Raw genomic sequence first — 24,173 nt, 5'->3', positions numbered from 1 at the left:
TGTGATTCTTAGGCTATCTGAAATAACATAATTTCTCTTTTTTAGCTAATTAATATAACTGCAACTTAATTATTCTGAGTCTCAAGCATACCCTAAGATGAGAAAAAAAAATCTCAGCTGTCACTATGTAATCTCATTACCTTCTAATCAAGACTTTACTGCTATATTTAAGTTTATTCTCATGGGCCTTATGTACTTGGTTTCAATCTCCCTCATTTTATTCCATGTCTGTCCTCTGTTTATGGTGCTGCTTTAATAAATTTGGCATGGATCACATGCTAAGTGAGTAGATGTTAGCTTCTCTTGCAATAAAAAAAACAAAAAAATGGGTAATCATGTGAGATGAATATGTTAATTTGCTTAAAAAATTACTTATAATCAAATTACTTGCTTATAAATAACCTTTTTACTATCTATATGTATCCTATAACATCATGTTAAATCTATACAATAAAAAACTTAATAAAAAATAAGCTTAGCATGGTCTCTGCTGGAGAAGTGGCCCTTTTACAACACATCTTTAGCGTGGAAGAATTGGCATCCTAGAAATGAGGGAAGTAGTGCCAGTATAAGCTACTTTGGTCACAAAAGTGCTGTGTACCTTTTGCCCATCCTCTCATCATTGTCTCTGACTGGCTGATATGCAACTAATGATTTGCCTCTGCATAGCAGATCTCTTTGGTGCTGACCGGACATAGTGGGTATATGCCTAAAGCAAGTTCGCAGTCCCTTTGTTCTGCCACTAGTGAAGAAAACCCGTATCCCATCTCCTGATACCTGGCAAGGCAAATAATCCATTTCACACAGTGATCCAGGAAGAAGTGATTGGCGGGTTCTTAAACATGTTTAGGGTTTATCAGATTTCACTGCAATCTGCCACATAGGGTTTTAGTTCTGGGTTACATGTGCAGAACATGCAGGTTTGTTACCTAGGTATATAGGTGCCATGGTGGTTTGCTGCACCCATCAACCCATCACCTACATTAGGTATTTCTCCTAATGTTATCCCTCCCCTAGCCTCTGACTCCCGACAGGCCCCGGTGTGTGATGTTCCCCTCCCTGTGTCCATGTGTTCTCATTTTTCAACTCCCAATTATGAGTGAGAACATGTGGTGTTTGGTTTTCTGATCTTGTGATAGTTTGCTGAGAATGATGGTTTCCAGCTTCATCCATGTCCCTGCAAAGGACATGAACTCATCCTTTTTTATGGCTGCATAGTATTTGATGGTGTATATGTGCCACATTTTCTTAATCCAGTCTATTACTGATGGACATTTGGGTTGGTTCCAGGTCTTTGCTATTGTGAATAGTGCCACAATAAACATACGTGTGCATGTGTCTTTATCGTAGAATGATTTATAATCCTTTGGGTATATGCCCAGTAATGGGATTGCTGGGTCAAATGGTATTTCTAGTTCTAGATTCTTGAGGAATCGCCACACTGTCTCTCACAATGGTTGAACTAATTTACACTCCCACCAACAGTGTAAAAGCATTCCTATTTTTCCACAACCTCTCCAGCATCTGTTGTTGCCTGATTTTTTAATGATCGCCATTCTAACTGGTGTGAGATGGTATCTCATTGTGGTTTTGATTTGCATTTCTCTGATGGCCAGTGATGATGAGCATTTTTTCATATGTCTGTTGGCTGCATAAATGTCTTCTTTTGAGAAGTGTCTGTTCATATCCTTTGCCCATTTTTTGATGCGGTTGTTTGCTTTTTTCTTATAAATTTGTTTAAGTTCTTTGTAGATTCTGGATATTAGCCCTTTGTCAGATGGATAGACTGCAAAAATTTTCTACCATTCTGTAGGTTGCCTATTCACTCTGATGATAGTTTCTTTTGCTGTGCAGAAGCTCTTTAGTTTAATTAGATCCCATTTGTCAATTTTGGCTTTTGTTGTCATTGCTTTTGGTGTTTTAGAGATGAAGTCTTTGCCCATGCCTATGTCCTGAATGGTATTGCCCAGGTTTTCTTCTAGGATTTTTATGGTCCTAGGTCTTATGTTTAAGTCTTTGATCCATCTTGAGTGGATTTTTGTATAAGGTGTAAGGAAGGGGTCCAATTCCAGTTTTCTGCATATGGCAAGCCAGTTTTCCCAACACCATTTATTAAATAGGGAATCTTTTCTCCATTGCTTGTGTGTGTCAGGTTTGTCAAAGATCAGATGGTGGTAGATGTGTGGTGTTATTTCTGAGGCCTCCGTTCTGTTCCATTGGTCTATATATCTGTTTTGGTAACAGTACCATGCTATTTTGGTTACTATAGTCTTGTAGTAAAGTTTGAAGTCAGGTAGTGTGATGACTCCAGCTTTATTCTTTTTGCCCAGGATTGTCTTGACTATGTGGGCTCTTTTTTGATTTCAAACGAAGTTTGAAGTAGTTTTTTCCAATTCTGTGAAGTAAGTCATTGGTAGCTTGATGGGGATGGCATTGAATCTATAAATTACTTTAGGCAGTATGACCATTTTGACAATATTGATTCTTCCTATTCATGAGCATGGAATGTTTTTCCATTTGTTTGTGTCCTCTCTTATTTCCTTGAGTAGTGGTTTGTAGTTTTCCTTGAAGAGGTCCTTCACTTCCCTTGTAAGTTGGATTCCTAGGTATTTTATTCTCTTAGTAGCTATTGTGAATGGGAGTTCACTCATGATTTGGCTCTCTGTTTGTCTGTTATTGGTGTATAGGAGTGCTTGTGATTTTTGCACATTGATTTTGTATCCTGAGACTTTGCTGAAGTTGCTTATCAGCTTAAGGAGATTTGGGGCTGAGACGATGGGGTTTTCTAAATATATAATCATGTCATCTGCTAACGGAGACAATTTGACTTCCTCTCTTCCTATTTGAATACCCTTTATTTCTTTCTCTTGCCTGATTTCCCTGGCCAGAACTTCCAACACTATGTTGACTAGGAGTGGTGAGAGAGGGTATCCTTGTTTTGTGGCAGTTTTCAAAGGGAATGCTTCCAGTTTTTGCCTATTCAGTATGATATTGGCTGTGGGTTTGTCATAAATAGCTCTTATTATGTTGAGATATGTTCCATTGATATCTAGTTTATTGAGAGTTTTGGCATGAAAGGCTGTTGAATTTTGTCGAAAGCCTTTTGTGCATCTATTGAGATAATCATGTGGTTTTTGTCATTGTTTCTGTCTATGTGACGGATTATGCTTATTGATTTGCGTATGTCGAACGAGCCTTGCATCCCAGGGATGAAGGCGACTTGATCGTGGTGGGTAAGCTTTTTGATGTACTGCTGGATTTGGTTTGCCAGTATTTTATTGAGGATTTTTGCATTGATGTTCATCAGGGATATTGCCTAAAATTCTCTTTTTTTGTTGTGTCTCTGCCGGGCTTTAGTATCAGGATGATGCTGGGCTCATAAAATGAGTTAGGGAAGATTTCTTTGTTTTCTATTGATCGGAATAGTTTCAGAAGAAATGGTACCAGCTCCTCCTTGTACCTCTATTAGAATTCGGCTGTGAATATGTTTGGTCCTGGACTTTTTTTTGGTTGGTAGGCTATTAATTATTGCCTCAATTTCAGAGCTTGTCATTGGTCTATTCAGAGATTCAACTTCTTCCTGGTTTAGTCTTGGGAGGGTGTATGTGTCCAGGAATTTACCCATTTCTTTTAGATTTTCTAGTTTATCTGCATAGAGGTGCTTATAGTATTCTCTGATAGTGGTTTGTATTTCTGTGGGATCGCTGGTGATAACCCTTTATCATTTTTTATTGCGTATATTTGATTCTTCTCTCTTTTCTTCTTTATTAGTCTTGCTAGCGGTCTATCAATTTTGTTGATCACTTCAAAATACCAGCTCCTGGATTCTTTGATTTTTTGAAGGGTTTTTTTTGTCTCTATCTCTTTCAGTTCTGCTCTGATCTTAGTTATTTCTTGTCTTCTGCTAGCTTTTGAATTTGTTTGCTCTTGCTTCTCTAGTTCTTTTAATTGTGATGTTAGGGTGTCAATTTTAGATCTTTCCTGCTTTCTCTTGTGGGCATTTAGTGCTATAAATTTCCCTCTATACACTGCTTTAAATGTATCCCAGAGATTCTGGTACGTTGTGTCTTTGTTCTCACTGGTTTCAAAGAACATCTTTATTTCTGCCTTCATTTCATTATTTACCCAGTAGTCATTCAGGAGCAGGTTGTTCTGTTTCCATGTAGTTGTGCAGTTTTGAGTGAGATTCTTAACCCTGAGTTCTAATTTGATTGCAGTGTTGTCTGAGAGACAGTTTGTTGTGATTTCTGTTCTTTTACATTTGCTGAGGAGTGTTTCACTTCCAATTATGTGGTCAATTTTAGAATAAGTGCGATGTGGTGCTGAGAAGAATGCATATTCTGTTGATTTGGGGTGGAGAGTTCTGCAGATGTCTACTAGGTCCGCTTGGTCCAGAGCTGAGTTCAAGTCCTGGATATCCTTGTTAATTTTCTGTCTCATTGATCTGTCTAATATTGACAGTGGGGTGTTAAAGTCTCCCATTATTATTGTGTGAGTCTAAGTCTCTTTTACCACATCGGTTAATTCTACTTCCCGAGAACTGCAATTTTATTTTTATTCTACAAGTATCAGAGACATAATAATGAATAACTGTAACAGGGTCCTTGCTTTCATGGAGCTTATAGCCTAGTGTCAGGGTTACTATAATCACAAATTTAGTTAAACTTACAGTTTCACCTCTAAAGCCCTTTTCACCTCTGGGTCCCTAAAAGAAAAAAAAAAGATGTTAGTTCAGTGTTATTGATAGTTATGTATTAAATGTAGCTGAGGTCATTATATGTAGAAACATGACAATTTATATTTTTGCTTTTTCTATGTAGTAAGACCTGTTTTGTTAAATTGTATAAGTTCTAGTGTTCTTTTCCTAAATAAAGCAAAGCAAACAAAAAATCTTTAGTGATTCATCATGTTGTCTGCTTTGCCATTCCTAGTTCTAACCTTAAGGTGAGACTGAGATAACTACTTATTCATTCAATTAAGTCAAAACAGCTTATCTGACAATCATATACAAAACAATTTAAAAAGGAAATTCTAAATTCAGGTTAAATTCTTCTAATATTTGTTTTTCTTAACTTTTGAAAACCCTGTTTCTGGGATGGTTTCCCTTCTCTTTCTTGTAAATTTTGATATGTTGTATACGTTTCCGTGCAGTTTAAAATATCTTCTAATTTTCTTGGAGACTTGCTCTTTGATCCATGGATTATTTAGAAGTATGTGATTTAATTTTCAAGTGTTTGGAGATTTTCCTATTATCTTTCTGTTATTGATTTCTAGTTTAATTCCATTGGCAAGAGAATATATCTTCTATGACCTCAGTTCTTTTACATTTAGTAAAATTTGTTTTATGGCCCATAACATCTTCTATTTTGGTGAACGTTCCATATGCACTTGAAACGAATGTAGTTTGCTGTTGCTGGGTGGACCTACTGCTTTTAAAACGTGTTAATATTTTCCTGTTCATCCTTTTGAAAATTTTATATGTATATATATGTAAAAAATGAGATAATACTATTTATCTTCTCTGTAACTTGAATTTATACCTTCATAAATATAATATGAATGCTCTTCCATGTCAATATACATTCTTTTAGATAATTAAAATATTTAATAATCTTACCTAGTATTTAATATACTATGATAATATTTTAAATTTGCTATTATTAGACTTTTTGCTAATTTTTGTCATTGTTAGCAGTGTTGTGAGAGATACCCTTACAGTCTAAAATTTTTGTTAAAGACTGTCTTCCAGAAAGTTAGTTTGAAATTACATACACACCTGCAAAAATGGAAGTGTATATTTCTTCTGATCTATGCCATGTTCTTTGTTAATTTGCAAGCTAAGAATACTATCTTAACATTTATTCACCATTTATATTACTTCTGTGTTTCTCATCTTGTCTCAATTCATTTTAAACTAGGGTATTAACTTAAAAAAACTTATTTATTTATTTATTTATTTTTGAGATGGAGTCTCGCTCTGTCACCAGGCTGGAGTGCAGTGGCATGATCTCAGCTCACTACAACCTCCACCTCCTGGGTTCAAGCGATTCTCCTGCCCCAGCCTCCTGAGTAGTTGGGACTACAGGAGCATACCACTAAGCCCAGATAATTTTTGTATTTTCAGTAGAGATGGGGTTTCACCATGTTGGCCAGGATGATCTCAATCTCCTGACCTCGTGATCCACCCGCCTCAGCCTCCCAAAGTGCTGAGATTACAGGAGTGAGCCACTGCGCCTGGACTCTGATTTTTAAGATATCTACACAGCACTTTAAAAAAAAATATACACCCTCTTCCACACCCTACCCAGTATTAACAACCTGGTATGTATGTTTTCATACCTTTTTCTAATCAAATATTGACAAATACATTTAGGTATGTATGAGAAATATTGCTCATGTTTTAAAATATTGGAATCATATTATATACTGGTCTATGCATCTCACTTAACAATACATCGTGAAATAACTGAGTCAGCCAAACTAGATATAATAAATTCTTTTAAATAATTGCATAATATTCCATGAAATGGCTAACCTATAACTTACCCAATCATTCCTTTAGAAATGAGTATTCATGTAATTTCAATTTTTTTTTCCAATACAAGCTGTATTATAAAAAAAGTCTTTGCAAAATTTCATTAGTGTATTGGGTGCTTTTATACCTATGGGATAAATTCCTCAAAGTGGAACTGTTTTGTTAAAGAATATGTACCTATATTTAACAAATCTTTCCATAAAGTCTGTAATTCACATTTTTACCAGTGATCAATGAGAGTACTGTTTTCTCCTATATTCCCTTCTGAGAAGTTAAATGTAATATCTTATTTTACTTTAATTTGTATTTCTCTGACTTAAATTTAGGTGAGTGTCTTTTTATTATAAAACAATAGTTGAACTTTTGGATTTGTTCTTTTTTTCTCCACTGGCTACTTTTTTGATGGAATGCTTTTCATTTTTCTATTGAACTTTCTCTCTTTTTCAAACTATAAGAGCTCTTGGTATATGTGTGTGTATGTCTCTATCTCTATCTATCTATCTATCTATCTATCTATCTATCTATCTATCTATCTATTTATCTATCTATCTCTAGATACATACACATATCCATATCAACAGATAGGTAGACAATTTTTAATTTTTTAATTTTTTTTGCCCAGGCTGGAGTGCAGTGGCACGATCATGGCTCCCTATAGCCTCAACTTCCTCAGATCAAGTGGTCTTCCCACCTCAGCCTCTTGAGTAGCTGGGACTACAGGCATCTGCCACTATGCCAGGCTCATTTTAAATTTTTTTGTAGAGATGGGATCTCACTATATTGCCAAGGCTGGTCTAAACTCCTGTGCTCAAGCAATCTTCCAGCCTCAGCCTCCCAAAGTGCTGGTAATACAGGTGTGAACTACTGTGCCCAACTGAGCTCTTTGTATATTAACCTGTTATATATTGTATGCTTTGTAAATATTTTTCCCAATCAATAGTACTTTTAAACTTTATTCATGGAATCTTTTTTCCATACAAAATGAAAAAAAATTTTCAAGTATTCAAATATACTTTCTGTTCTTTTACAGGTCTCCCCAATCCTTAAGCTACATGTTAGTTTTCTAGATTATTCTTCAATTTTATTTATTTATTTTTTTTGAGACGGAGTTTCACTCTTATTGCTCAGGCTAGAGTGCAACGGCATGATCTTGGCTCACTGCAACCTCTGTCTCCCAGGTTTAAGAGATTCTCCTGCCTCAGCCTCCCAGGTAGCTGGGATTACCGGCATGTACCGCCACACCCAGCTAATTTTGTATTTTTAGTAGAGATGAAGTTTCACCATGTTGGCCAGGCTGGTCTTGAACTTCTGACCTCAGGTGATCTGCCCACCTCGGCCTCCCAAAGTGCTGGGATTACAAGCATGAGCCACTGCGCTTGGCCTCTTCTAAGATTTTTATTGTTTTATTTTTTACATTAAAGTCGTTAAAAGTTCATCTAGGAGTAAAATAATTTTGGCAAATGGGGTTCCAATTTCTCTTTCTTCTTTTTTAAAGAGATGGGGTCTCACTCTGTTTGCACAGGCTGGAGTGCAGTGGTTGCAATCAACTCACTGTAGCCTGGAACTCCTGGGCTCAAGCAATCCTCCCGTCTTAGCCTCCCAAGTAGCTAGGGCTGTAGGCATGTACCACCACACACAGCTAATTTATTTTTATATGATGGGGGTCTCACTATGTTGCCCAGGCTGTGTTCCAATTTCTTATAGCAGGAGGATACTCAAAGTAATTCCATCTCTCTTCCCTGTCACTGACGTAGGAGTGAGCATCTGGCTGAATGCTAGCCAATTAGATATGAAAAAAATGTAATCCGAGACTTCTAAAAAATTCTTATTTTTGCCACAATAGTACTTTATGTCATTTTTTTTCCTTTGGATAATTATATCTGGATGTAGTTCTTGAGAAGTTGTAGTCATCTTGCTATAAGCCTAATTATGAAGCCAACATTCAGGATATCAGGGTAGAGACATAGAGATATAAGAGATACACAATAACCTGGTCTTGGATGAGATAATTGAGTCACCAAATTAACCAAATCTGAAGCCCTTCCTATAATGTGATACAAATTTTCTTATTGCTAAAAGTACTTTGGTTCAGGGTTCCTATTATTTGCAGCCAAAGCTTCCTCAATTATATGCCATTTTTGTTATAAGTAAATTCCTATATATACTTAAGATCAAATTCTGGGCTCTAGTCTGTTACACCGATCTGTTTATTTCTTTGTATTACCATATAGTTTCATTTACAAATTTCCAAGCCTGTCACCCCTCACCGGTATTTTTTTTCCCAATGTTTTCTCCAATCTCAAGTGCTTATTCTTTCATAATGAACTTTTCTTCTCAGAATGGAAAAAATTGAATATGGAAAAATTGATGTATATGCTGAATATTATAAGGGTCTTTAAGAACTATCTATAAACAAAACACAGTAAGATATTTTAATTAAGTAATTTTAAAATTACATTTTCCTTGACCAATTAATACATCATATTTTTGACAGAGAAGAACAATAATTCTGTAATCAGAACAGTATGTGTCCCTTAGCTTGTTGAAGAACCACTCACTGAAATATGAGAATTCTCCCACTTACAATCTTATATAGCTCCGAGTGGCAAATGTTGAAAGTCTACAGAAATACTGAGTTATACGTTTTACTTCTTTTGTTTACATATCCAGTAACTTTGGTGGTTTCTTCTCTAAATTTATCAAAGAGAATAGTGGTACTAAACACTTGAAGCATTCTATTTTTATGTTTTTAAATTGTCTGTGTCTATAAATAACTTTCAAATAATTCAAAATATTAATTCCCTAGATAGAATGAATCTTTCCTCTCTAAGTCTCAATTTGACCCTTTCTACTGTGCTCCTTGTTTGTTTATACTATTATCAATACTGGAAAACTTTCCCAACATCACTTGACCAATCATTGTCTCATTTTTATGTTTTATTTCATAGCCAAATTTCTTAAAGCACTGGCATATATAATACCTCAATTTCCTCTCCAGACACAGCTTGAATGGAGTGGAAAGAGCTCTGGTCTTGAAGAAACACCAGCTATGTAATTCACCAGGTCTATCACCTTGAATGACCAGATGAACCTCCACAAACCTCATCTGTCTCCTCATCTGTTAAATGAAAATAGTATCTACTGCAAAAGTTTGTTGTAAGAATTTAAGGAACATTATTATTAAATATTTTCCTCTACTTCCTTCATCACTGTAACCTGTACTCTATCTTCTATTGCAACTTATTCTCTCAAAGATTACTGTTGACTACTCCTTTCTTGAAACACTTGCTATTCTCTCTAATGATTCTTTCCTTCCTTTATAGTGGGTACTTCCAAAAACTCAAATGTTGGATGTCTGCACATCTTTTGCTACCTATGTTCTTTCCTTCAGAAGAAAAATTTATTTTTACTGCTCAGGAGTTCATCTCTATGTTTATAACGCTCTCCCCTTCCTGACTCAGTTCTGTTTTCTTTTCTCAACTGCAATTATAAACACCTACCTACTTAGTTACACTGTCTTCATTACACATATGTTCCCTAACTTCTCAGGAATCATCTTCCAGAAGAAAATGTACATCTATTTTTTTCCATTTCCTTCTCAAATACCCAGGCTAATTCTTTGTAGATTATTCTAGAAATAGGATTAAAGAAAAAAAAAGAGTACAAAAGACTTGTATATGATAAACTTACAGTTCTACCTGTTGGGCCTATTATACCTTCTCTGCCAAGTGGACCAGTGTTTCCCTGTTGAAATAAAAGAAAAACAGTCTCACTGTTAGTATAATTAAAAAAAAAAACAAAACTCCACAGAATCTCTTGTACAATGGTAAAAGAGCCATGTCTACACAATTATCCTTTTTAGTATAAAATCTTACAGTATTAGCATAAATTATAATAATCTTTGTTAACGGTATGTGACACAATTCTGCATATTATTAAAGTCTCCTATCAGGAGAGTTACATCTGTATAATTTCTAAAAAACTGATGAATTAGCATTATGATTTTTATGTGGTGATAACTTCAAAGATGCATTGTACATGTATGTTATTATATAACAAATAAAACTACTTTATATAAAAAAGAATAGAATGATGAACTAGGTTTTGAATAAATTTCTGTGCAGATGTTGAAAGAGCAGATGTTTGGGTAACATGAAGCATGAAATAGAGAAAAAGTACAGTAAGGAACCAGAGAGCAGCATATGTGACCAACTAAACTTCAGTTCTTCATCTGTAAAACAGGAATAAGAACATCTACTTCATAGGGCCATTGTGAGAATTAAATATGAAAAGTGCTTTTAAAACTTTAAGCTGTTATTTGGTTATTCAAGATAACCTTGAATAAGCTGGATTTCTGGTCAATTCCTCCCAAAGTAGGAAGAGAGTCTATAATTTCTCAGTGAATACAAAATGCCCATTTTAGTTTTTTCCTACAAACTTCAGCTTCCGTGGTTCTTCAGAAATCATGAAAATAACTAATATATTTATAGCTGAAGAAATATTCAGAAAGGTCTTTAAACAATTACCATGATAATACTCCTCTTTGCATTATTTTTTGAATTAGTATTGTTTTAATTGAGATGGAGTCTTGCTGTCGCCCAGGCTGGAGTGCAGTGGTGCCATCTCGGCTCACTGTAACCTTCACCTCCTGGGTTCAAGTGAGTCTCCTGCCTCAGCCTTCCGAGTAGCTGGGATTACAGGCCTGTGCCAGCATGCCCAGCTAAATTTTTTATATTTTTATTAGAGATGGGGTTTTACCATATCGATCAGGCTGGTCTCAAATTCCTGACCTCAAGCAATCCACCCGCCTTGGCCTCCCAAAGTGCTGGGATTACAGGTGTGAGCCACTGCATCTGGCCCTTTTTGCAATTTTTAAAATTATACTTTAAGTTTTAGGGTACATGTGCACAACGTGCAGGTTAGTTACATATGTATGATAGACTGGATTAAGAAAATGTGGCACATATACATCATGGAATACTATGCAGCCATAAAAAATGATGAGTTCATGTCCTTTGTAGGGACATGGATGAAGCTGGAAACCATACTCTCAGCAAACTATTGCAAGGACAAAAAACATTTTTGCATTATTGAAAACAATTTATTGTAAGAGGAAAGCGGTATAGGATTTTAGAAGTTTGACTTTCATTTAATAATTATTTAAGATACTTTTATCCTACATCTGAACTGCTTCCCTTCTTCCTCTCTCTGCTTTTTCTACACTTGCCCCTGCAGCTGCTATTAGTCATAGAGATGCTACTACCATAGCCAAACCATTACTTCAAGTTTTAAATTTTTTTCTTTTCAGTTTTACAGAACATCTCATCAATTAGAAAGCTTTGATTAATAAAAACTAAAATAAAACAAAACTAAAAACTAAAAACAATAATCAGTAACCACTGGTGGCTTATTTGTCCTATTTATATTCTCTACAATTTGCAATTACAAGCACTCATTGCTAATTGGAGTTCTTCAGACCCTGCTTTTTGCAACTGTTTAAGCGGTTCCTCATCACTCTCTTGGGATACCTGCCCCTGACCTGGGAAAACACAGCTATTGGGAAACATTTTCAGTCTGGTCTGAAGAGCTCTGGTCATACACAAGCTTCTTCCAGGTGGTGCATGGAGGTGGTCTCTGGTTGTATTAATGCTTATAACGTGAAATTGCTGTATGTTTTTGTTCCTGGTGTGAGTTAATAAATACATTATCCAGTCTTCACAGTAATTCTGATGATTTTTTTTTTTTTTAAGTAAGACTAGGAAGTACGAGGGGTCTGTGAGGTATTTTGCTCAAACTAATATATGAACTGCAAAAGATTGAATTCTGAATGTGCCCTTATGAGTTTCTATCTTAAAAGTCATTTCATTAAGTTATTTACTTGAAGTACATTACATTCAGAGCTCTTAAGCCTTACAGTAAGCAAAGAACCACAATTTCTGGTAGGCAGAATGACTTTACACTTACTCTGTGTCCAATAGGACCTTTAGGACCTGATATCCCGACAATGCCAGCATCCCCTTCGGGACCCTAGATGTACAATAAGAAACAAAAAGATAAAATTTGTAGCTCTATATGAACATTTTACAAAATTATATCAACCTGTCAAGAATTGCTCTTTTTAAAATGGAATATAATACTGTTGTGCATGCTGAAGTATTCAGAAAGAAGTGTACTGAGTCCTACAATTTACTTAGAAATACACCAATGATGGGAGAGAGGGATATATAGATGGATAAGCATGATAATGCCAGCAGGGTAAAATGTTAATGGTAAAATTTAGGTAACGGGTATAGGCATTTACTGTAAAATTTTCTCAACATTGCTGTATGTTTGAAAATTTTCATAATAAACTGCTTGGGAAAAGGGATGAAAGAAAACAAAATCATATCATATACTAAAATTTCTGGGAAATGTATAGTTACATAATTTTAAAAACAGACATATTTGAAACTCAAATATATAAATATGTACCAACTGAAATTTTACAGATTTAAAAAAGCTCAAGTTAGAGACTATATTGATATTTCAACAGCTCTTTTATTTCTAGATAGCTAGAAGACTAGAAGAAAGTATGTAAACATACTTTAGGGCCTGGGAATCCTTGGAAACCTGTCAAACCTTGAACACCATATTCTCCCTGCAAAGTGAATTGACATGATAATAATTATTGTACAGTGGTAGCCTGTTCTGTAGAATAAGTGCTTGCTGAATTTCTGAGGTGGTACATACAGGCTGCCCTTTCAGGCCAGGCTCTCCACATGGTCCTTGATCACCTTGTGCTCCTCGGTGACCTCTTTTACCTTGAATTCCAGGTTGACCAGGTAGCCCTTGTTCACCCTATGGGTAGAACAAAGAAAAGTGATCTTTACATCAGAACATATAAACATATTGGCTTTTGAATGAAACCCAAATGCAGGCCCATCCTTAGGCCCATCTCATAAATACAAGGCACTGGGGAAATCAAATTTTGCATGTTCATCTTGTTCACCAATATTTTCCACACAAGTAGTATTTAATTATAATGTACCAGAAGAGTAGCAGTGGGAAAAGGAAATTCCAGAGATTGTGGTGATATGTGGAAAGAAGAGGGAAGGGAGAACCTATAAAACTAGTAGGATGGTAAGGCTTGAGAGGAGATAGTGAGGGTGTGGTATGTGTGGGTGTGTTTATATGTGATGGAACTTATATTTTGTTTATTTATTTATTTTATTTTTTATTAGAGATGGGGTCTTGTTCTCTTGCCCAGGCTATAGTGCAGTGGTGTGATCATGGCTAACTGTAGCCTTAAACTCCTGGGCTCAAGCGATCCTCCCAACTCAGTCTCCTGAGTAGCTGGGACTACAGGCACACATCATTGCACCTAGCTAATTCTTTATTTTTTGTAGAGACAGGATCTCACTATGTTGCCCAGCTGGTCTTGAACTACTAGCCTCAAGTGATCCTCCTGCATTAGCCTCCCAAAGTGGTAGAATTACAAGTGTGAGCCACTGTGTCTGGCCAGAACTTGTATTTTGAATTGATACCATTTTTCTGTGTTTTCCCTACCATCCAGAGATGATTCAGCTATCTAATACCAGAAAAAGAGTAGTCTCCTGAAGTGTAAACCCTGATTTTAGCCATGATTATCTTTTTAATTCCATCAATAAAAAATTTCCATTATCTGTCTCCCTAGATTCCTTTGATATGAACTGTCTTTATCCCCTAAAAGTCACTTTAAGTACATACTTAATCAACATTATTGAATTTCTAAAAGTCAAGTCTTTTTTCATTGATTTTTATTTTTGAAATGGGAGTTGAAATATCTTTCACACCATTTCTAAAAGTAAATTTAGGAATCAAGTGGATTGTAGAAATAGGTTAATGAAAAATAATGCTTGGTAGACTTTGGCCGAAGATTCTTTAAGATTAACAAATTATCTCTGGCTTGAGACAAAGCTATACCATTTTGGGGCTTGACAAATATGGATCCTTCTTATTGCAAATTTAAGCCTAAAAGGTAGGGATCTTTACTTCTTTTCCTGGCTTTAGCATTTGCTTAGCTGCTTTGGATTTTAGTACAAAGGAATATTCATGGTACAAACATTAACAGAAGACTAATATTGTAAACAGTAAACAGGTGGGTCATGATTTTCAGTTTACCCACATGGATCAGAAATCTGAAAATTCTTTAGAAGTGGAACTGTGAAAATCAGGTTAAGAGGTAATAATGGTAACGGTACCAATGTCTTAGTCTTAGGCTTTTATGAAAGAGCTTTAGATGTTGGACTAATTTCTAAGTTGTCTGGGTCAATCCTGTATGAGATATTTCTAAAAGAGGTTTTGTCTGGAAAGTCTATTGACATGTGACAGACTCCAAACAATAAATGCAATGTAAGACTTAGTTACTGTCACATTAACTCTAAGAAACAGTCCGTACGGTTATCAGATTAATTAATTGGTTGGTTAGGTTCAGAGTCAGAGGAATAGGAATTGTATTTGAGAAAGTATTTATGTGGAAGTAAATAAGATTTCCCTGTTTTGGAGGAGAAGACAGATGACAGAGATGGAAAAAGAACCAAAATGAGTCAAAGATATAGCATTTTTTAAAGCATCACTAGTCCTGGGTCAAAGAGCTGTTATGCCAAATTACAGGCACTGTGGCTATCATTGGAGATGGATATGTCAAAGCCACATACTTTCTCTTTTCCTAATGTGCTTTTACTATTAGCCAAATTCTATTAAAAACTATTAATCTTACCATCCTGTGATCTAGCCATTGAACTCAGGGCCAGAAAGGATGGCCAATACTTCTCACCCATTGGAACAAAATATTAAAGTACCTTTGGGCCTTGAATTCCTGGGCTTCCTGGCAAGCCTGATGAACCCTTTACTCCTGGAGGACCTGGAGCCCCAGCAAGACCTGTTCTTCCTGGGCTGCCTCTGATGCCCTAAATAACACAGATAAGAAATGAAAACTGGGAAAGTTTCTAAAAAGTCAGTTTAGAGGCTCAATAAAATGTAGGAAGAGTTGTGTCCTGAAAGGCTTCTGTTAACATACTGCCCAGGAGTTATCCTGGGCTTCTTTCCCAAAAGATGAAATGTTTAAATACTTTTTTAGGAACACTCACCACTCACTTGAAATTTCTATAATTTATGCAATGATCTTGGGTTTTTAAAATGAAAACACTGAAGCAATACAAAGTCCACCAGTACCTTCTTACTTATACAGCCTAGGTGTGAAGTATATTTGCTGTGTTCTAACTTTTGTATTATACTCTGGTGTACATGGCAACTCTAATAACTGCTGAAAGTCTCCTTAAGAAGAAAATTCTATTCTTCAACCATACATGATTCCAGAAAATTTGCTAAAAGTTGTTTAACTGGAAATAAAGTTAAGCAAGCAAACAGTATATCCTTAAAACCAAATCCTAAATCAGGTTGGTAAACTATACTTTGCAAACTAAATTCAGTCCATCACCTGTTTTTGTAGATCTCATGAACTAAGAACAGTTTTTACATTTTTAAACATTGAAAAGAAGAATAATACTTAAAGACATGGAAAAATTCTATGAAATTAAAATTTCAGTATATATAAAGTTTTACGGGACAGTCATGCTCATTCATTTACATATTGTTTAGGGCTGCATTTGCACAACAATAGCAGAGCTGAGTAGTTATGGCAGAGTTTTTTTTAAATTTCATTTTAAGTTTCAGGGTATATGCGCAGGATGTGCAGGTTTGTTATGTAGGTAAACGTGTGCCACGGTGATTTGCTCCAGCTATCAACCCATCACCTAGGTATTAAGCCCAGCATGCATTAGCTATTTTTCCTAATGCTCTCCCTCTCCCTCTGTCCCATCTCCACCAACAGGCCCCAGTGGGTGTTGTTCCCCTCCCTGTGTCCATGTGTTCACATTGTTCAGCTCCCACTTATAGGATCATGAGATGTTTGATTTTCTGTTTCTGCATTAGTTTGCTGAAGATAATGGCTTCCAGCTCCATCTATATCCCTGCAAAGGACATGATCTCATTCCTTTTTATGGCTGCATAGTATTCCATGCTGTATATGTACCACATTTTCTTTATCCAGTCTATCATTGATGGGCATTTGGGTTGATTCCATGCCTTTGCTATTGTGAATAGTGCTGCAATGAACACACGCGTGCATGTATCTTTATGATAGAATGATATATATTGCTTTGGGTATATACCCAGTAATGGGATTGCTGGGTAAAACGGTATTTCTGGTATTCCTGGACTTTTGTTCTTCAAGGTCTTCGAGGAATCACCACACTGTCTTCCACAATGGTTGGACTAATTTACATTCCCATCAACAGTGTAAAAGTGTTCCTATTTCTCTGCAGCCCTGCAAGTATCTGTTGTTTCTTGACTTTTTAATAATTGCCATTCTGACTGGTATGAGATGGTATCTCATTGTGGTTTTGATTTGCGTTTCTCTAATAATCAATGATGTTGAGCTTTTTTTTGATATGTTTGTTGGCTGCATGAATGTCTTCTTTTGAGAAGTGTCTGTTCATGTCCTTTGCCCACTTTTTATTTTTTTAGTTTTAATTTTATTTTATTATGTTTTTTGGAGACAGAGTCACGCTCAGTCACCCAGGCTGGAGTGCAGTGGCGCAATCTCAGCTCACTGCAAGCTCCGCCTCCCAGGTTCATGCCATTCTCCTGACTCAGCCTCCTGAGTAGCTGGGACTACAGGCACCTGCCACTACGTCCAGCTAATTTTTTTGTATTTTTAATACAGATGTGGTTTCACCATGTTAGCCAGAATGGTCTCGATCTCCTGACCTCATGATCTGCCCGTCTCGGCCTCCCAAAGTGCTGGGATTATAGGCTTGAGCCACTGCGCCCGACCCTTTGCCCACTTTTTAATGAGGTTGTTTTTTCTTGTAAATTTGCTTAAGCTCCTTGTAGATTCTGGATATTAGACGTTTGTCAGATAGATAGATTGCAAAAATTTTCTCCCATTCTGTGGGTTGTCTATTTGCTCTGATGATAGTTTCTTTTGCTGTGCAGAAGCTGTTTAGTTTAATTAGATCCCATTTGTCAATTTTTGCTTTTGTTGCAATTGCTTTTGATGTTTCGTCATGAAGTCTTTGCCCAGCCTATGTCCTGAATGGTATTGCCTAGATTTTCTTCTAGGGTTTTTACAGTTTTGGGTTTTACATTTGTCTTTAATCCATCATGAGTTAATCTTTGTATAAGGTGTAAGGAAGGGGTCCAGTTTCAATTTTCCGCCTATGGCTAGCCAGTTCCCCCAGCACCATTTATTAAAGAGGGAATCTTTTCCACATTGCTTGTTTTTGTCAGGTTTTTCAAAGATCAGATGGTTGTAGGTGTGTGGTCTTGTTTCTGAGTTCTCTATTCTGGTCCGTTGGTCTATGTGTCTGTTTTTGTATCAGTATCATGCTGCTTTGGTTACTGTAGCTTTGTAGTATAGTTTGAAGTCAGGCAGAGTGATGCTTCCAGCTTTGTCCTTTTTGCTTCAGATAGTCTTGGCTATACGGGCTCTTTTTTTGCTTCATATGAATTTTAAAAAATAGTTGTTTCTAATTCTGTGAAGAATGTCAGTGGTAGTTTTATGGGAATAGTATTGAATCTATAAATTACTTTGGGCACTATGGTCATTTTCACAATATTAATTCTTCCTATCCACGAGCATGGAATGTTTTTCCATTTGTGTCCTCTCTGATTTCCTTGAGCAGTGTTTTGTAGTACTCCTTGAAGAGGTCCTTTATTTCCCTTGTTAGCTATATTCCTAGGTATTTTATTCTCTTTGTAGCAATTGTGAATGGGAGTTCACTCATGATTTGGTTCTCTGCTTGTCTGCTGTTGGTGTATGGGAATGCTTGTGGTTTCTGAACATTGATTTTGTATCCTGAGAATTTGCTGAAGTTGCTTCTCAGCTTAAGAAGCTTTTGGGCTGAAAAGATGGGGTTTTCTAGATATAGGATCATTCATCTGCAAACAGAAAATTTGACTTCCTCTTTTCCTATTTGAATACCCTTTCTCTTGCCTGTTTGCCCTGGACAGAACTTCCAATACTATGTTGAATAGGAGTGATGAGAGGGGGTATCCTTGCCTTGTGCCAGTTTTCAAGGGGAATGCCTCCAGCTTTTGCCCATTCAGTATGATATCAGCTGTGGGTTTGTCATAAAAGGCTCTTATTATTTTGAGGTATGTTCTGTCAATACTTAGTTTATTGAGAGTTTTTAACATGAAGGGATGTTGAATTTTATTGAAGGCCTTTTCTGCATCTACTGAGATAATCATGTGGTTTTTGTCTTTAGTTCTGTTTACGTGATGAATTACATTTATTGATTTGTGTATGTTGAACCAGCCTTGCATCCCGGGGGGTGAAGCCAACTTGATCATGGTGGATAAGCTTTTTGATGTACTGCTGGATTTGGTTTGCCAGTATATTATTGAGGATTTTGCATTGATGTTCAGCAAGAATATTGGCCTTAAGTTTTCTTTTTTTGTTATATCTCTGGCAGGTTTTGGTATCAGGATGATGCTGGCCTCATAAAATGAGTTAGGGAGGAGTGTCTTCTTTTCAATTGTTTGAAATGGTTTCAGAAGAGATGGTACCAGCCCCTCTTGATATACCTCTGGTAGAATTCAGCTATGAATCCATCTAGTTCTGGGTTTATTTTTGGTTCGTAGGCTATTTATTACTGCCTCAATTTCAGAACTCATTATTGGTCTATTCAGGGATTCAACTCTTACTGGTTCAGTCTTGGGAGGGTGTATATGTCAACGAATGTATACATTTCTTCTTGATTGTCCAGTTTATTTGCATAGAGGTGTTTATAGTATTCTCTGATGGTTGTTTATATTTTTGTGGGGTTAGTGGTGATATCTCCTTTATCATTTTTTATGTGTCTATTTGATTCTTCTATCTTTTCTTCTTTATTAGACTAGCTAATGATCTCTTTCATTATTTTTTTTTTTCAAAAAACCAACTCCTGGATTCGTTGATTTTTTGAAGGGATTTTGTGTCTTGGTAGAGATCTTATATGGCACTTCCATTGCTTTGCACCATTGCTTGGTGTACTACAAATTGCAGTGACGCAGTTATAATATAGTGTTTCAAGTGGAACATATATTACTGTGACCCTTTATTTTACTTATTACCAGTGCACATGCTAGCATATCAAAACAAGAAAAGAAGAGAAAAGTGGACTTCAAATATTGTATTTTTAAGGCACCATGGAAAATGAATTTTCTTATTAAATTAGATGGCAAAGCCTTGTATTTACTATGTAATATTACTATAGCTATGCTTAAAAATTATACAGTATACATCAACATCATCAGACTAGGCACACAATATAATATTTCTACCTCACAGGAATGCAACAGTCAGAAAAATTGGAAAATGTAACATGAAGTATTTTACCACAGCTGAATTTCTTCACAACAAAATGAAAATGAGGCTGCAACTGAAGTAAGTTTCTGAGTGTTCACTTCATTTGTTAGCCCAATAAGGAAAATCCCTTATTGATGACTTAATTAAATCACATAGCAGAAATACACTTATTTAAGATTGTTAGCTTTTTGGCAAGAATAGCTGCTTGAAATGTTGAGGACACTGGTACAGCATCAACAATCAATTAAAAAACAAGGTTCTTTCTTTTTTTCTTCTCTCCCTACCAGCACGGCCTGTTGGTTCTTGATGAGTCAATAGAAATTAGCAATACTGCTCAGTTGCTCATTCAAGGAGTCAATGCTGAGTATGGGAAGGAGCCAATGCTGAGATGGAAGAATTGTATAAATAGTCTGTGGGGTAACTGCAAGTGAGAATATTTTCAAAGAAGTTAAAAAAACACTAAATCAGTACAATCTTCTGTGGATTCTGCTAAGATGCAATAAAACAGACAGCTATGGATCAAAAAAAGAATTATTGGATAAATTTGGAAAGCATATGGTGGGTAGATTTTCTGAACTCAAACAGTTTCAATAGCATATCTTAGACCTAGATGCAATAAATTTTCATATTTCAAAATCCATTTGACTGTGCACTTGAGGAGTTTCCACCTAGCTTACAATTGGAAATGATTAATCTACAAGGAAATGACATGCTAAAAGGCAAAATCAAGAGAACCTAATAGAATTCTGGATATTGTTTTCAAGCAATCAGTATATTCAATTAAAATCATATGCTCATGAATTGTAGCATTTGGCAGTACCCATCTGTGAAAAAAATTTTCAAAGATGAAATATGTGAAATATGCAAAGTCTCATTACAGGCCAACATAACAGCATTAACAAGTGCAGAAAATTCTGACAATAGGGAACTGTAATAAGATCACTTTACAAGAAAGGCAAGCTTTAAAAACAAAATTCTTATGTATAGCACCCTCCCCAATAAAATAGAAACAGCTGAAAACCTAAAGAAACCCACAGAGAAAGCAGATTTTAATAAGCTAAGTGTTATCCTATACAAAGCATGACATTTTTCTCATTACTAGTCTTGCATTACAAAATTTTTACTTAATTATATTTTTTAATTTCATGAATAAACATTTTGTGAAAAGTTTCTCTCTTCTTACATAAGTTCGCAAGTAATACCCTTGAGTTTGCTTCCTGCAAATACTAAAATTTATTCATATTTATATGAATATTTACAGAAATATGTTTTCATATTTACAGAAAAAGTTTGTTGACTTCTCTTCTAGGAATAACTTATTTTCTGAGTTGATTCCTAGGATATTAAATTGGGTTATTCAATAGTTTCTCCATGTATTCAACAAATATTTATTGAATATCATCTATGCATAAGGAAGCTACCATGGGAATCCCTTTAAAAATATAGATATAAATAATATATGGTTCTTGTTTTTAAGAAGCTTAAAATTAAATGAAAAAGATGAGACCAGGTGTGGTGGCTCATCCCTGTAACCCCAGCACTTTGGTAGAGGCTAAGGTGGGAGGATTACTTGAGCCCAGGAGTTTGAGACCAGTCTGGGTGACACAGTGACACCCCATCTCTAAAAAAAAAAAAAAAAAAAAAGAAAGAAAGGAAAAAAGTAGTTACCAGGGCATGGTATTGTGAGCATCTGTAGTCTTAGCTGCTTGGGAAGCTGAGGTGAGAGAATCGCTTGAGCCCAAGAGTTCGAGGATGCAGTGAGCCATGATCATGCCACTGCACTCTTCCTGGGCAACAGAGTGAGACCCTGTCTCAAAAATAAACAAATACATAAATAAGAAAAAGAAAAACAAAAAATGAAATGTGATGGAATGTACTATATAAATAATTATAATGCCAGCAAAAGTTTTAAAAAAATTCCAAAGAAGAGAGATGTAATGTAAATACCTGAGAGGTTCTGAGGAGGGGAAGTTACCTTTAGTGGTAATCAGAAAATAAATTAGTGAGAAGAAACTGGATCATGATCATAATATAAAGAATTACCCTTAAAGTTATAAATATGGTGGGAGAGATGTTTTGGCTCAAGACAGACTAAAGCCATTTCTGTGGAAGGTCTGGTTGAGAGAATGGTATTTAAAAAGTAAAGTCAATTTTGAATTTAGTACCAAAGCATTTTTCCTTTTTTTTCAAATAACATTTTCTTCAAATTATGTCATCACATATTTTATTATTTTCTTGCTTATGGTAAAGGATAATTAAGTATATTTTTTAAAAATTATCCTTTCTAAGTAGATCTTCTTCACGTTCCAAAACTCACTAAAATAATGTATTTTGTATCTAAGGTTCATGTCCAATCCTGGGTGCTTACAGGGAGGTACATATAGGATATAGGTTCATGTTCCTCAGCTTGACCTTTAAGTCTTTTTTGTCCCAACTATCTCTCACCATTTATCTGCGTTAGTGGGGCTCAGTATTTTAAGGAACAAATTACAAGGGCAAAATCCTTACAGAAGGAGAAAGGGAGGAAGAGAGAAAAAAAGAGAAAGGGAGAAAGAGAGAGAAGAAAAGAGAGAGAGAGAGAAGAGGAGGGAAGGAAAGAGGGGAGAGAGAGAGCGAGAGCGAGAGATCCATGCTGTGGACTTAGGATTCAGGTAATGTGGTTCTTCCAAGTTGCTTGTGCCTCATCCTAAGTGTATTATCTTATCCTGTTTCTTTCCCCTGGCTTCTATGTGTTTTATATTTGTTTTAATTTTCTGTGAGCCTTTCTGTTCCATACCTATGGGATAGATTATCTAGTAGTGTACTTTGCACATGAATGATGAGAACCCTGGAGTCATGAGATGGTGCCATTTTAGAGATCATCAATACAAATGATAGTCATCTGAGACTTTGGGATTTAAATTTTCAAAAATGTTCAGAGAAGACATAGGTGTTATACCAATGACCAGGTCTCTAATGGGGATATGACTTTACAGGCAAGGCAAATTTTAAAAACAAAATTCTGATGAATAGCACCCTCCCTAATAAAAACAAAAATAGTATAAAGACCTAAAGAAACCCGAAGAGAGAGCAGATTTTAAAAAGTCATATATACAAGATGAAAGAAAGGGCATATAAGCAGCGAAAAAAATAATGTAAAAAACAAAGTAACTTCAGAGTTAAACTAATTGAAAAGTTAAGTTATAGATGTAGATCACTGTGAGAATTTTTTTAAAAAGCATTAGGTTGTCTTGCAAGTTTGTGAGCCTCTTATCCCCAGATATTTTATAGAGGTAATGGATATTTTAGGGAGATGCATCATTAGAACTGATTACCCTAGATGATTTTAAGATACCTCAAAATTGCATAATTCTAAAATAGAACCATTTTGCCTCACTTTATTTATAATTCTAGGCAATTTTAAAGTTCTTCATTTTCTAATATAAAAAAATGTATCTTTCGGGTGATACATGACAATGGACATTCAGAAACTACTGACCACTCTTGAAGTCAAGACGTACTTTTGACTGAGAATAATAAGGAGCACAAAACTTGTCATTAGGGTTAACTGTAAACTAGCAACTTCATTTTACTTGCAGTGCTATCAGATATTTAACCCAGTAGAATGAATATAGTCCAAGTCATTTACTATGCTTGTTGGTTTCTTAGAGAGAAATTCAAGGATGATAGCAGAGTGTTCTGTTCAAAGTTCCAAACAATGTTTCATACAAGTAAAGAACAAACATTTCTTATTACACAGATGGCGGATTAATTTTGTTTGCAAGAGAAACAGATGCTAACCCTAGGCATTCTTTCCAGTGTCTTCTAAATGATTTGTCTAAAACAATTCAGCCTACGGTAAATCATTCTGGGTAAATTTTAAAAAGTAAATACAATTATAATTATTATTAACTTCGGTCAGAGATGCCAAAAATCAACGAACAGTTTACATGTGTATTAAAATTTAATATAATTATAAGAGTACATGGTGTCGCATGACCAGAGACTTCCTTTATTCTCAGATAGGAGCCAGTCTCCCTACCGAAATAAGTTTTAAACCTAGCAGGAAAGTGTTGTCAGTTTTGACAGGACTGAAACCCATGGCTGCCTAAGCCTTTGGACTCTAAAGAAACAAGTACTTGGATCAGTAATGACAACAACAACATCAACCACAACTGCAAGAGTTGCTTTTTATTGAGTGCATTCCATTTGTCAGAAATGTAAAGCATTATGGTTTGTATTATTTTATTTGATCTAGTGTCAGTTAAGGAAAGAAGGCATTGCTTT

General features: G+C 35.6%; 1 protein-coding gene across 2 annotated transcripts in view; it reads right to left on the bottom strand.

Moving 5' to 3' along the window:
* COL24A1 (collagen type XXIV alpha 1 chain) overlaps window positions 1-24,173 on the bottom strand; it is a 421,841-nt gene that overhangs the window by 34,490 nt on the left and 363,178 nt on the right. For both annotated transcript variants that reach the window (XM_002810653.5, XM_063718582.1), the window contains 6 exons: window positions 15,355-15,462; window positions 13,265-13,372; window positions 13,119-13,172; window positions 12,500-12,562; window positions 10,226-10,279; window positions 4,670-4,705 (listed from right to left, as the gene is read on the bottom strand). In XM_002810653.5, coding sequence (XP_002810699.3) covers window positions 4,670-4,705; window positions 10,226-10,279; window positions 12,500-12,562; window positions 13,119-13,172; window positions 13,265-13,372; window positions 15,355-15,462 — 423 coding nt within the window. The remainder of the gene's footprint in view (window positions 1-4,669; window positions 4,706-10,225; window positions 10,280-12,499; window positions 12,563-13,118; window positions 13,173-13,264; window positions 13,373-15,354; window positions 15,463-24,173) is intronic.

This window comes from Pongo abelii, chromosome 1, assembly GCF_028885655.2.
Source record: "Pongo abelii isolate AG06213 chromosome 1, NHGRI_mPonAbe1-v2.0_pri, whole genome shotgun sequence".
Taxonomy (NCBI): domain Eukaryota; kingdom Metazoa; phylum Chordata; class Mammalia; order Primates; family Hominidae; genus Pongo; species Pongo abelii.
The sequence above is the reverse complement of the archived record's forward strand: the minus strand, read 5'-3'. Positions and strand labels throughout refer to the sequence as shown.